This window comes from Buteo buteo, chromosome 13 (assembly GCF_964188355.1).
Source record: "Buteo buteo chromosome 13, bButBut1.hap1.1, whole genome shotgun sequence".
In the NCBI taxonomy this organism is placed as follows: domain Eukaryota; kingdom Metazoa; phylum Chordata; class Aves; order Accipitriformes; family Accipitridae; genus Buteo; species Buteo buteo.
Window position 1 is genome coordinate 3,173,076 of NC_134183.1, and position 14,188 is coordinate 3,187,263.

At 46.3% G+C, this 14,188-nt stretch overlaps 1 protein-coding gene across 1 annotated transcript in view; it reads right to left on the minus strand.

Moving 5' to 3' along the window:
• Positions 1-14,188, minus strand: part of MAP2K6 (mitogen-activated protein kinase kinase 6) — a 54,076-nt gene that overhangs the window by 24,001 nt on the left and 15,887 nt on the right. Inside the window, exons 2-4 of the mRNA XM_075044216.1 lie at positions 4,674-4,740; positions 3,675-3,723; positions 1,053-1,166 (exon numbers count right to left, since the gene is read on the minus strand). Of these exons, the coding sequence (XP_074900317.1) occupies positions 1,053-1,166; positions 3,675-3,723; positions 4,674-4,740 (230 nt within the window). The remainder of the gene's footprint in view (positions 1-1,052; positions 1,167-3,674; positions 3,724-4,673; positions 4,741-14,188) is intronic.

Here is a 14,188-nt window from a genome sequence, read left to right on the forward strand (position 1 = left end):
AGTCTCCCAGGGAAGAGATGTCATTTATGTGAAACACTTGGAGACTCTCAGCTGGGAAGCACTACAAAGGGGCATGACACAGTCCAACTGAGGTCAGTAATGTGATAGAATTAAACTGTTCAGCATCAGAGATGCAAGTAATAGCCTGAATGTTCCTGCCATACCCTCTTCAGGCCTTCCATCATACTCAGAGAGGTCTTTTGCTCTTTGGTGAACACCAAAGCAAACACGAAGACCAAATGCAGAGCACAGAGGCCCTGAGACACATCCCAGCATCCACAGCAAAGTCTATCCACAACGGAGGAGCTAAGAATTTTCCTTCAGTTTGCTCATAGCTTCCAGCTCTGCATCTTTTTTTCTCTTTTTTCTTATTCTGAAAGGAAACTTGAGCTAAAATTCAGCCAAGCAAAAATTGGTCCTTCCCAAATTACAAATTTTCCCATGACTATTTCCCTAAGTTGCAAGCTTATGAGTCTAAACTGTTATTATGAAAAATTTCATAATAGTATCTACAAGCCTGTCATGAATCAAGATGCCACTGTAGCAGACAAAATGTGAAAATTCCAATAAAAATTTCCTGTTCCAAAGAGGCTAAAAAAGTCCCAGCTGAAGAAAATTATCTTATGCAATTAAATTTACAGTACACTCTTTGTTACAATTACAATTAGTGTGCAGAGCCCTGAATCGGAGGGTATATCTACATTAGAAAAAAATACGCATATTTAAAAAATGATGGCAAATAGCTTGTAAAATCCTAGTGAAAACAGGAATATTGTAGGCAAAGGTGAACAATATGTTCGTAGGTACTACAATGCTGGAAACACATTGAGCATCATATTTTTAAAACACACCCCTTCTCTTGGTGAAATGGCCCAAATCTACCTCAGCACTCTTTGCGCCTGTGTAGAAAGAAGATTCCATACAGAAAGAAGTCAATCCCAGTAAAGGCATGCGTCAGAACAAGTGAGATTAGAAATGTGCACAGGTGAGAGCACAGAGGGTGTCCACACACAACGATACAGACAGAAAGCACCTCGGGAGGCTCACTCTACCTTCACTGCCATGATCTGCCCGCTAGGCATGTGCCGCATCTTCTCCACCACCCCGTACGCACCTCGTCCCAGCTCGGAGATGGGCTCCAGGTCATCGGCTTTCACCTCAAAGTTCTGCAGGGGAAAAAAGCACCAGCGCTAAGGTGGTCGCATGCTATGCAAGAAGTGAAACACCCCTAAAATCCAGCCCTGCTTGGCACATAAACTCACCTCTGTGCATCCCCCCTCCCTATCTGTGTTCACGAGGCTAGAAACAAAATCATGGTCCTCAGGGGCTGTCAGGAGGCTTAACTACCGTGCAGTAATTAGCAGAGGTCTGAAGAGGATGTGCCTCGTAACGGCATCAGCAGGAAGCCTGTGTCAATGAGCATCCTGAGCAGGGCAGGCGCAGGAAGGACCATTCTTTCGGTGGGATGCTCTCCCCCCAGCCACCCGCACCCGAGTGTCCCTCCCCACCACCTTCAGCTGCCAGCACTTTCAGCTTGTCCATCATTTAAGGGCTGGGATGAAAAACATCACGGCAGCTTCTCCCCTAGGAATCACCTTCAGGCTTTTTTTTTTTTTTCCCCTTCCATCCTCCTCCCACAAACAATTATGGAAATATCTCCACGGTTTTTTAGGGCCTGTAAAAGCTTATTTCTCCAGAGCTGTAGATGGGCCAAATACCAGCTGAGTGTGCCCCATTTTTAAACCACAGAGGATTTATTTTGTCTAGCATTCGAGATCTCTTTCTCCTGGCCTTACACAAAGGATGACTTTGTTTGGAGCCCTGCATTCTAACCTGCCCTTCTTCTTTCTGCCGCGATATTGTGCAGCAGCTCTATTTTTTGCTTATTATTATTTTTGGATGTTTAAAATATGCCTTTGCTACTAAAACCAGCCATTCTGTTTGCTGAACGCACAACCACATCAGTCAATCATCCTACAGAAAGAAGTGGTTATAATGAACTGATTCACAGTGCATAATCCCACACCGCTTTTTGCCGGCGCAGCAGAAAAAAACCTGCAGCCTGAAATGTGCTGGCTGGGGATGCCACGGCGTGCAGGGCCCATACACTGCGTTACTGTGCGCTCGGGCTCCCGGTCATTCACTCGCAGCTCCGTCGCATGCAAAAGGAGCCCTGACTAACATTTTTGTGTTACGGCAGAGATTTAAGCATCTCTGACTGCCTGACACTGCTCCTACTGTTCAACGGGACCCTCTCCAAAAAAGGACTTTGGCTCTCTCAAGGCCACTCTTAAATTTAGCAGCCAAGTTTAAAGGGAGAAGAGGGAAAGTGGCTTTCTCTAGGGATCAGGGGTGAGTGTAGAAAGGCTGGTGGAAAAGGGAGCACATCCTAAAGGAACTTGGCTGGACAAATAGGTAACAGATCTATGGGAAATGCAAGCCATGGCATGTTGGTCCCTCTGAGATAGCCACATATCTGCATCCATAAAACAGACTGAGCTCCGGGTTTTACAAGTGCGTTTCTCTTTGCACCGTCCAACATGGGCTCTCTGCCTCCATGCATGGAGCCTATTTGGAGTGCTTGAGCTTTTCCTCGTCCCTGGGACTACAGGGGAGAAATGATTTTCTTGGAGCGGGCGCTTGCTCTAGCAGCAGGCATTTTCTATGCCTCAGTGCTGCACCATTTTGCTCCAGAGGCATCTCACACTCTTTCCACCTTCCAGCCCCTGCTCCATGCCAGGGAAAATACAAAATCCAAAATGAAAAAAAAAAAAAAAAGCATCCAAAGATAGACATTATACAACACTATTGGATTAGCATTTCACTTCATAAATTAACTTGCCGACACTGAGGCCTATCTTTTGTACCTAATAAATTTATTGCCCGGCTTTAAATTGCTTGTATGAATGCTGCTGTGCCATTTTCTCCTATCAAAATAGCTGTCCTCAGTTTTGTTTTTTCCCTGCTATTTTTTTATAACATCAGGTGGACTGGTTTCCATGCTGTCAGAAGGATTTGCTTCCAGGACAGGAAGATCTGCCTTGAGTTAGACTCCTGATGAGAAGACCTTCTATATTAGTGAAAGGAAATACTTTGGATGAAGGCTTTAAATCAGCAAAGGAACTGCAAAGGAGAGTAAAATCTGCTGTCAGCAATCCCCTTGCTTTATAATTGTTATTTCCAGGGGACTAGGTGCACCTTATTGAAGCAAGGAAGGAATTTCCAATGTGGAAAACATGAAGGGGACCCAGGTGCAATGGGATGCAATGGGTGAGCGTTTGGAGGCATGTTCATCAAAGCAGTGACAACCAGTAGGTCACACTGCAGCTGGCCATGGGGCCGTGGGTCCCACGCAGACAGCCCTTGTCAGAGAAGCACAAACACCAGACACTAGTCAGTTCTCTGTGGCTGGAGGTGGCTGTCAGGGCTCACACAAGCTCCCAGGCTGGCTCTGCTTAGCTTTTATTCATCCAGCAACTGCCTTCCATTTCAAGCAAAATGGGCTACATTTTTTTTTAATAGCTGCTGTTGATTAATCTGCCCTTTTTTTGGGGGGTGAAGTTAAGCAATCCCACGAGCAGCCTGCCTGGACAAGCAGCCAGCACCACAGCAGCCAGCCCAGGATGGTCACCAGTCCCCAGAGGTCTTCTCCTCACCATAACTCCTAGTCTTACCTCCTCACCAATAGAGATACAGGCTTTGGAGTCTAGATCTCTGGGTGGCCTGCAGGAGAGAAAAGGGTAAAGATGTGAAATGTTCCTTATAAAGATCAATTTTCCCTCAATGAATAAATACAACCCACACGGTCCCCCAGGCTATCCCCTCACACCAGCAGGACAGCAGCCCTCGCAGCCCTGAGCAGCCTAACCAGCCTCCTTGCTTTGCAGGAGCAACAGATACAGCCAAGATCCACAAAGTCACCCCAAAAAGAGATCAGGAAGGAAGCTGCTGGAATTGGCATTTCTCAAGTCCAACTTCCCCATGCAGGAACCCAGAGAGATTCATTGCGAAAGGCAAGCCAGGTGGCAAGCACCAAATCTCTGCCAGCCTGTATGAAAAATGGATTAAATGGGCATAAAGGTCTAAAACCACTGTAAATGATTGCTTAAGTCATACAGCACGGGTTAACAGGCTAATAAAAGTCAATCCTCAAGGAAGCAAAGAAAGTCAGGCGGGCTGGAGTTGCAACTTAAAAACACAGGGTTTTCCTTTGCAAGGCTGATTATGTAGGGAAGGGCGTGCATTTTTATGCCTTGACCAAATGCATCTGTTACTCAAACTGGGTGGCAGAAGGGTCACATCACTTAAAATTGGGTGCCCATTCTGCTCTTTCCTTTTCCTCGGCACATCATTAAGCAGCACATGAGACATGTACCATGGGTAGTGATGGGTAGAGGGTGATGGGCTGAGACTCCCTGGTTGTACCCAGGGCTACGAGAGAAATACAAGGGCTGTTATTATCCTCCCTAACAGTCCCAAAATTAACCTAGGTGTTTCGCCCCTGTTCCTCGTGAAGGGTCCCAGTTACCCCAGACCTGCAAGCACGAGCCCCAGGTGCTGGCCGTGACCGGCCGCCGGCCCTTGGCCGTGGTAGCGCAGGCGCTAGCAAAGGCTGGAAGGCAGCTGGAGTTCGTGGTTTTCTTTTTATTCTGCCTTAGTGTTTGCAGACTTACGTGGAGCTTGTCTGTGGTTGCTCAAATGCTTCTTTAGGAATTTTCAGCCCAGGGTTTCTCTTCTTGCCTGTGAAACAAGAAAGAGGCAGAATTAAAGAAAGGCGCTTTTTTGTTTTGTTTTGTTTTGTTTTAATTTGCAAAACACAGCTTGTCTATATTTGTTGACCTTATTTAACATAAATGCCTGGCCAGGCTGGTGGTGTAGACTCAGGGCACAGAGTTCAAAACATAAAGTGCCTTTGTTCAGTAACGCTTCATTTAGACCTGCAAGGTCTGGCTGCCAACTTGGTACAGAAAACAGGCAAGAGTTCTGGCAAAGGCAGGCCATGTGAAAATGCAAAGAGAAAGGTATTTCTCCTTCGTCAGCCCTACCCACATAGGATCCCTTAAAATGTTTCTTAAATTTTAAACCATTCCAGATACATAACTGTGAACGCTGGCAGGATTAAAAATCTTTTTAAAATTGAATCTGAAAGTCCAGAACCAGATTCTGATTCTGTTTAAATGGATGTTTCACCTCTTGGTCATTAAAGTTGTGCAAACCCAGCAAAAATAAAGCAGAATTAAGTTTGCAGGCTTCAAAGCCATTTGTTTCTGTTCACACTGACCAGCCAAGCTTTTCTGAGCTGGATGAAGCTCAAGCTCTGAAGCAGTTCAAATGCAGGCTCTCCTGTAAAGGGGGTCCAAGCCGGCAGACACAAGAGCCAGGCAGACTAGAGAAATACAAGAACCTTTTTATGACTAAACATATACAGCCACATTTCAGCACGGGGTTTTGAATTCATGGATAGAATAACCTGAAAACATAAGTCATGTCACCAAAACCCCAAGGTAAACAGCTGGCTGTTTGGCTGTGTAATAAAATCCCTGGTCCCCCAAAAAGGCACAAGCATCTAATTTAGGCGTTAAACATTTTCAACCTAACAATTTATATCAATTACTTTCTTTCTTCTAAGCATGAGTTTCACTCTCTATTCCCAACACTTTCTTTCAAACTTTACCTATGTATGTTTGAGTTTGGTTTTCCTCTTGACACAAACTCATGTCAGTAGATGTCTGTGCATTCCAGTGCCAGAGGAGTGCTAGATCAAAGTGCAGGCACCCAGAACTGAAAATGACCTTTTTGAAGCAATTAGTCAATTCAGATTGCCAATCTTTTCTTAATATTTTTTTTTTCCTTGTCTTCTCCAAGAGACAGGATTGCTCTTGCTCCTTTTGGCAAAGAGTCATTCCAGGATGGGACAGGCTGTGACAACCCAGCTGACGCCTCGTGGGAAAAGCATTTATTGGAAACCACTGTGCATACTCGCTATTGTTATTAGAAATCTACAGAGCTGCAAATTTACAAAAGGAAAAAAAAAAAAAAAAAGCCAATTCTCTGCTCCAAGGATCTTCCAGTCTAGCACAGAAAAGGCAAAATAAAAGAAGCAAGGTCACTCAGAAGCATGAAGAATAGCTCTCAGTTTTCCCAAAGGGTGAAAGCTGGTGCGTTAGGAAGTAAAAATCATTGTAAAAACAAGTGGAGGAACTCCTACAGTTAGCTGTTCTTTGACCTTTTTCCTTCTAGTTTTCTTAGTTGTACTACAAAGGTCTCTAGAAGGCACAACTGAGAAGCAAGCCCTGCTGTGCGAGATGCTCTAGATAGCATTTCTTGCCCAAACTGCGCCAAGTGCACATCGGATCCAACAGGATGCTAAATGGGTAACGGTGTTCTTGATGTTGTCATGTTTTAGCTAAAAAAGGAATCTCAAAATCACTGCAGTCTTGCAGTGCAGGCAAACAAAAACCCTGTTTCTCTGGCAATTTCTAAGTCTGCCATCCCAGTGACCTCTCTGCCTCCAAAAACTTGCCTGCATTCTCTTGCAGTTCAAGCAAACAAGACAACCACGGGCACAAGCAAAGCAGTAACTTCTTCCTTATTTTGCATGTGGTCATCAAAACACAGAAGTTTGCCCGCTTGCCCACAAAGGCAGGAACTGCCTCTTCAGCTCTAGAGCTGAACTCTTCCCATTAACACTCACCAGCCATCTCTTGGCATACTTTGACACATCGACCATCCATCCACACTGCTGCAATGACATTCACACAGCAACCAAAATCAAAAGAGAAACAAGCACAAATTTGCTCTGTTCTTTCCATTTTTTCTTTTTTTCCTTTGTTGATTTGCTTGCACGATCCCATGTGCTGTACCTAAGCCTCAGAAACCTGCTCTGGGAGGGTGAAAACAAACCTACTGGATATTAACCTAATTTGACCCAGAACAGGTTGTACAGCATTTAATCTTATCATGGTTCACAAGTGGTGTCAGTAGAAGAACTAGGTAGAAAAATGCCAAACCCAAATAAATATTAAAGGCCTTCCGCCTTCTGGTGAAATAAAATCTGCACTTTGGGGAGTTTATTTTCCTTGTCTCTTCTTCACAGAATACAATATTTTGAAACTTCGCCATTTTTTTGAAGCACAATCTGTTCGCGTATTCGAGTTGCCAAGACACAGACACAGTTTAACGTTCTTTGGGGTTTTCTTTTCAAGAAAGAAGAAAGCAACAACAGTAGCAAGATTAAAACACGGATTTCACGATGGCACCAGGAGAAGGGATTGCAAATGGGAATTGCCATGGCCGGCACTCGCACCTGCAGCACCAACAGCTCCGGTGGGATTAGCTCACGGTGCGGAGGGGGAGAGTGGTTACCACCGCCCCGCAGCTCACCGCACGGTTATTTCATAAAAGTCTCAGGCTGTGATCAGGCAATTTCATGCCTCTCAACGGGATCAGGCAAAGTTTCTGAGCTCCTTTTGTTACAACATGCAAAATGCTTGTCTCTCCAAGCCTTCTGGGGCCAGCGTCTGCAAAGTGTCTTGCAGGAAGGATTAGCAATCCTGAACATGACTCTGCCTTAAAACCAGAAGCACGGAGCAGCGGTCAGCGTTGCTCTGCAGAGCTGTGGCTGGGCACCCCGGTAGGTTGCAACGGGGTGCAGGAACCGGGGTCCCCCCCATCGTCCCGTGCCCCAGCTCCCTGGCTCCCAGCTGCATGGCAGGGGCTCAGCCGAGGCAGCTGCTCCGAAAAACAAGGGTCTAGGTCACACATGCTTGAAGGAGTTTCTCCCCAAAGGCAAACACTGACGCTTAGAGAGCTTTTTTTTTTTTTTTTTTTTTTTCAGAAAAGGAATAATTGCAAGTCCCAAGATCAGTTCTCTTCAATAACAACTGCCAAGCAAGTATCTCGCTGTCAAAATAAAATCCCCCGGTTTACCATAGCAGACATCGGCTTTGAAAGACTTGTATTAAATTGCAGTTTGCAGAGAAAGTCATCTGTACCAGAGCTCAAAATGTGGAGGCAGCTTAATAACATACAAAATTGGATGTTACCTGTTCCATCCACTAGAAAACCAGTATTTTCCATAGTGTTTTTATGAATCATTATTATTTTTAGCTTTGTTTCCTGAAGAAAATCACCGCATGTGTGTATTTGACAGTCTGTGTCCCTTGTGGCAAGTTTAAATCCACTGGCCAATTTCAGCCCTCTCTGACAGAGAAACTGAGCTTTTGGAGATTGCAAATCTGATAAAACCAGGTGACTAAATAAAGAAGTTCCCAACCTAGAGGCAGGCTGAAGCACAAAAGCACCCCATGGCAGACACCAGGCATCCACATTCGAGCTGTGCAGAAGCCCCGGGTGTCTCAGACACCAAAATAACAGCACGAGGCTCGATCCTGAGGCACAAACCAGCCAGGACCTGAGCATTAGGGGGGGGTTCACTGCAATTCCTTGGGATTTGCAAGAAGGAAAGCCCCAATAAGCTGCCATACAAAGCATGTAGTCTATAAATGTCGCTCCTTCTGCAGAAGGTTCACAGTCCTGGTTGATGATGGGATCGTACATCTACTCCCCAGCATCCAAAAAGTCATGATTTTTCCATGTAAACAACCACTGGTGGCTTTCTGGTCTCCAAGCCTTCAAGCTAGAGCTCATTTGAGAGCTCTCCCTGCAATTTTCCACACAGACACTTCCACAAGCACTTGACTCAAAAGCCAGGTTTGAAGAATAATTGAGGGAAAAAACCAGACTGGTTTGGAGCAACGCTGAGAGACATCTCCAGAACCGAGTTTTGATTCAGCAAAACATCCGGGATATCTGTAACGTTTAAATCTACTTTCTTTTAGCAAAGCAATTACCCACAGTAAATAGTGAACTGACTGATGCTAGAGAAGTTGCCACCTTTAAAAAACCTCCGTGCTTTCTTGGCAAGCGCACCGATCTGGACAGCAGTAATGCACAAGCAGTTAGGGGCAACATCACTGCGACCTTCCGTGCCCACCTACCCACCGCGCGTCCCTTCTGCGGGCACTGGCCAGACCAGCCCAAGAAAGTCAATGCTGAGAACGAAGTGAGGTCTGAAAGCAAAATCGTAATAGGAAAAAGAAAACCTGACTTAATGAAAACACATTAAATACTTCCCTGTGAAGGTCTTAAACCCAATTCCTGAGGGAGGGGAGAAAAAATACACCTTCCAATGGGCTTGTTAACCTCTTCCCACCAGCGCTGACAGAGCGGACAGAGAGATTAATGTTGCTAGCTCCTTTCAATTAGGGCAGCGTTAAATATCAATATTGAAAAAGGAAACTTCAAAGTTTCACAACAAAAGGGTAGGAAGCATAACGGAGAATAATAAAGAAAGGGAAGACAGAGGAATTCACTACCCACATACTCTGTAACAGAAAATAAACTTTTACTTCTGAAGGAAAATCCCATTCCCCAGTCTCCAGACTTTTCATTGCAGTCAAAAACTTTTTACGATATAATCCAAAGTAAATGGTTCCTTGCCGCAAAAAGCTCCTATTTCCTTCAAAGGATATTAACCAGTTCTGTCTTCACCACAATTTATTATTAAAGCTGTGTTCAATAGCAATGTAGCAACACTTTCTTTCAAATAACACTCTTTAGCATATAATTTGCTGGTAAAATTTCACAGGCGGGAAATGCCTCATTCTCCCACTTTTTTAAGAGATAAAAGTGGCTCATTTACTATTCCTGTCTTTCCTAAGGATTTTTTGTCTGATTTCTTGAAAGGTTTTGAAAGCCAAATGATCTGCATTTCCCCTAAGAGCTGTACTCAACTGTGTAAGCAAAACCCCCACCCCTAACATGAGGGCAAAATGGAAATGCTTGGTGTGTTTTCGTGGAAGAAGAGTGACGGGGCATCTCGTGGGCTCTGCAAGACAGCCCTGTACCACACAGCTGCACAACCAACGTCTCGCCCAATACTGAAGTGCCACTGTGCCCACTTTGAGTGGAAAAGGACCCATGGCCATGGCTTAGCTGCAAAACCCCAAACTGAGATGGTTCTTGCAAACCCAAGAAATTAAGATTAACCTTTTTTTGTCCCAGCTGCCCTGGAAATGCCCAGCAGGAGATAGTTCTTCATGTAAAGACTGGGTCTTCAGCTGCAAAGGGCATCTCTGAGCCATTGCTCAGTTCCAGCCTGTATTTCAGCAAGCAGTGGTAGATTTGATGCTGTCAACGAGAAGTTCAAGCCTTGCAGGCCAGGTGGGAATATCCAAACTTCTGAGAACTTCACCCATTAACACACCTGGACCCAGGCACATAAACACGGAGATATCTTAAAGCTGCTCAAGGCACCCAGGGCAGAGCAGGGTCACCTGGAGCAACTGCTGCTGTAGAAGATGAGGCAACCTCATATTTAACATCAGTTTCACATAAGGTGAGCAAAGACGGCGAAAAAATTTTGTTTTAAACTAGTATTAAAGATCATCTCACTGGTTTATTATTTAGGCTTGCAAATTATTAAGGGTTAAGGCACACGTAATGGTTAGAGCTGATATAAACCCATCTTAGCACACATGAGAGTTCAGAGACTGGTGATGGACTTGCCCATCTCCTTTGGTCCTCAGTCACCTGCCCCAGCAACAGCTTGTCACCGCTCACCAGTTCTCAAGGTGAAAAGCCTTTAATTCTGTCCAGGTCTTTCCACCAAGGAATCCCACAAGTGGGGACGCCCCAGCCAAGCGTAAGAGGAGCGGGAAGGCCAAGTGCATTCCTGGTATCCTCGCAGTCAAACACTCACCACCTCTAGACTAAACAACAGGCACCGAGCAAAGATGCCCGAGATACCCTGCCAAATCATTGCGCTTAAAAATTAAAATATACATAGATAACAAAGTATATTTTAAACGAGTGGGTCTGAGGAAGACGCCATGCTGCCAGAGCTCATTCCTACCACCTGGCTCCAGTCCAGCTGAAATGGAAACCAAGTCCTCAGCCAAAGAGAACAAACGTAAATGGGTGTAAATTCACAAACTAGCCACTTCTGGTGGTTTTAGTAGTACAAATGTATCTTCCCGGCAGCCCCGCTTGCCCCTCCATGGGTCGTTGTGGGATCTCCGCAGCCATGACCACAGTGCCTTCCTCCCACGGGCTTTGCCTGTGCGAAAGCCTTTGAATTTTGCCACCCAGGTAGCCAAAGCATGGAATCAGACTGTGTCTTTTCAATTTAAATGTCTTTGGGACAGATCTGCAGGTGATAGGGAGGCTGGTGTTGGTGACAGCGGTTTGGTGGCTGGGGTGGGGAGGCACGAGAGAAGTTCTCTCACCACTTCTCCCTCCGCGGTTGGGTTGCGTGTCTCAGTAACACTTTGGTAAAGCTGCATAAAACCACATTGTGCGATGCTTGAAGCAGGGTGCCAGGGACAGAGTGGGTGAGTGGCTGAGCTGTGCCCACCGTCCAGTTTGTAAATGCAGAGCTTTAGCCAAGCCCTGGTTTCTGGAGAAAACCAAAAGCTAGGTGTTCGTGTAGGCACCAGTGATGTGGAAGTGGGCCTGAAAATCTGTTTTCCAACCCCTCATTAAGCCACAGAAAAATAATTTTATGTGCAAGAGATTCTTAAAACCTGTTGAAATTTCAACCAAAGACCAAGGGAAGACATGAAGTGGATATTGTGCTTTATTTGCCTCCTTAAAATATAATACAGCTGCTCGCTCCTTAGCCCTGTCAATAAGTAAGCGTGGCCAAGCACCAGTGGCTGCTCTTCCATCACTGCCATGAGCAACTGGATCAGTTGGAGGCAAATGGAGACGCTCCAAGGAGGAACATGGAACGTCCTTTGCGCAGGATAGGGACATTTCCTGCACGTCCTTTATCTGTGTCTTCCCTCGCGGTTGTTTGCAGTAACTCCTTGGAAACGGCAAACTTGAAATCTGTTTCCTTAACAACTCATTTCAGGGCTGCTTGGGAGAAGGGAGCTGAGCCTGCCGCGGTCGTGAGGCTGAGGCATCTCCCAGCTCCGGGCTTTCCTTTCTTATTTTGGTGCCACGGAGTTGCCGGCTCATTTGGTGGCCATTGGCACATCCAGGTCTGGGCACACCATCGCTGCTGCCGGCCCCATCACTGTGCCCCGTGTCCACGCTGCAACTCAGACCTTTATGTCTCAAGAATTGAAGCATTATTTATTTTTCTTTTTTTTTCCCCCAGGAACCACATTTTGGGACAGGAAGCGGCAAAGGCAAAAGCACTTTTATAACCATGACGGATTTTGGCAACGCATACCAGAACCAGGATACGCCTAAAACAATGCGCCAGGCGCAGAGATGCCACGGGTCAGCCCTAATTGCCTCTGAACGCCTAGTCCTCCACTCCTCCTCTTGGTGCTTTTCTCAAAAAATAAATAAATAAGCAAATCTCATTTCATACCAAACCTGGAAATGCCAGCAGGCTAAATGGAGTGCTTGAGTCACATCTCGCTCTGCCTCTCCTTTCTAGCTCTGACTGATGGCTGAGACACACCGCACTGAGCAGGGGGGAACCTGCTCCTAAAGACACCTCCCGGAGACTCAACCAGCCAACACATCGCCCCAAGCGGAACCGAATTTGCTTTGGCAAAGAGGAGATGACCTCAGAGCCACAGCCCAGAGGCAGATACTTTCTTTTCTCAGGTTCAGTCTGAGCAATGAAAATACAGAGACAGAAAAACCCTGCACTTCCATCTGGAAAACCGACATCTGGAAACCTATACAGTAGGAAACCTTGAACTGTTGGCACAACACGCGAGCAGAGGATGCTGCATTCACCTTCCATTTTAATTCCCAAGGCTCCTGAAGATAAGAAGAGCATGGCATGCCACAACCTGGGCACAATTCACCCAGCGACCACGTACCGGCCGATCCCAAACTACTTGCCGACACCGTTAGCACCCACAATATAATGCTGGAAATGTAATTCACTGTCCGTGCCAGCGGCTGCCCCAGGGTTTCTCTGTCGCAGGGCTCAGCTCGCTCCTCTGACTCAATCCTGCAACCTGTAATAAACCCAGCGCAGGAGAGGCCCCAAACCAAAATAGCAGGGCTTTTACAAGGAGCGATGGAGGTGCACCGAACGAACGGCACGGCAGAGGTTGTGCAACATCTGCGCAGATCACACCAGGGTTATTTGCGTCTCAGGGCCTGTCTCCGCTGCAAGAGCGAGCCGTGGCTGACGTAGGTCAGCTCTGCTGAGGCACAAACACGACGGAGACAAAGATCTTCAGCTTTACTGCAAGGTAAAAGCACAAGGTCAGTCCTTCATGCCTGCCTCAAGATTGGCCTCCAGCAGGAGACGGGTTTGGTGGCAAAGCTCTCAACAGCACAAGAACAAAGCGCTGGAAGAAGGTGAAGCACAAAGCTTTGCAGTAAGGACTCCAGCAGACTAATCTCTGGATCCCGCAGTGCAGAAACATACAGAAATGTCACCAAACTGTGCAAATATCAGAACCTATTTGCCTGCCTTTCAATAAGCTCTGTACTTCAGTAATTCAATTTTGAAGATAATTTCCTGATTCAGGCTAATCTCTCTTACTCTGCCCATTTTGCTCTTAACACATCCTGCAAAAGGGCTGCAGGCTGCTGTGTTTATTCATGTCAATACAGAAACCAGAGGGATGCAATTTCTTCTTATCTATCTGCACATTTTGGTTACGAGAGTCTGTTTGTCACTCTGATAAGAGTACATCTCAAAATTTTAGAAGAGTTAAGACCTTCTGAGTGTGAAGCGGAAGAGACACTTTGATAGAGATTAGACATGAGATCCTGTGCTAAGACATGCACTGAACACAGGCCTGCACAGACTCTGGCAAGGAGGGGCAGGGAGCTGACACAGCTTTTGGGCAATTCTGTACCCTCCTGTAATCCCCCACCAAACAAAACTGAGCCCCCCTGCAGCTCCAGCCCGTAGGAGCTTGCAGGGAGCACTGGGGTAATCACGTGCTGGAGCAACCTTCCAGCAGGTTTTGTGGGACACCAACACCCAACGCCAGTTTGGAGATGAAGACTGGCTGGCTGAGGGAGGGGGTGATACAACGCAGCTGCACGGGAGAGGGTATGAGGGTTTCGGATGATCTTTCGTGTCCGGTGGAAGTTGCTGCCACCTTGCTGGGCTGTTTTATGGGCTCCCACACTGGTCTGGACCTTCCATTGCCAAGACCTTGGACTTCACTTCCCAACTTGGCTCTGCCCCGATGTG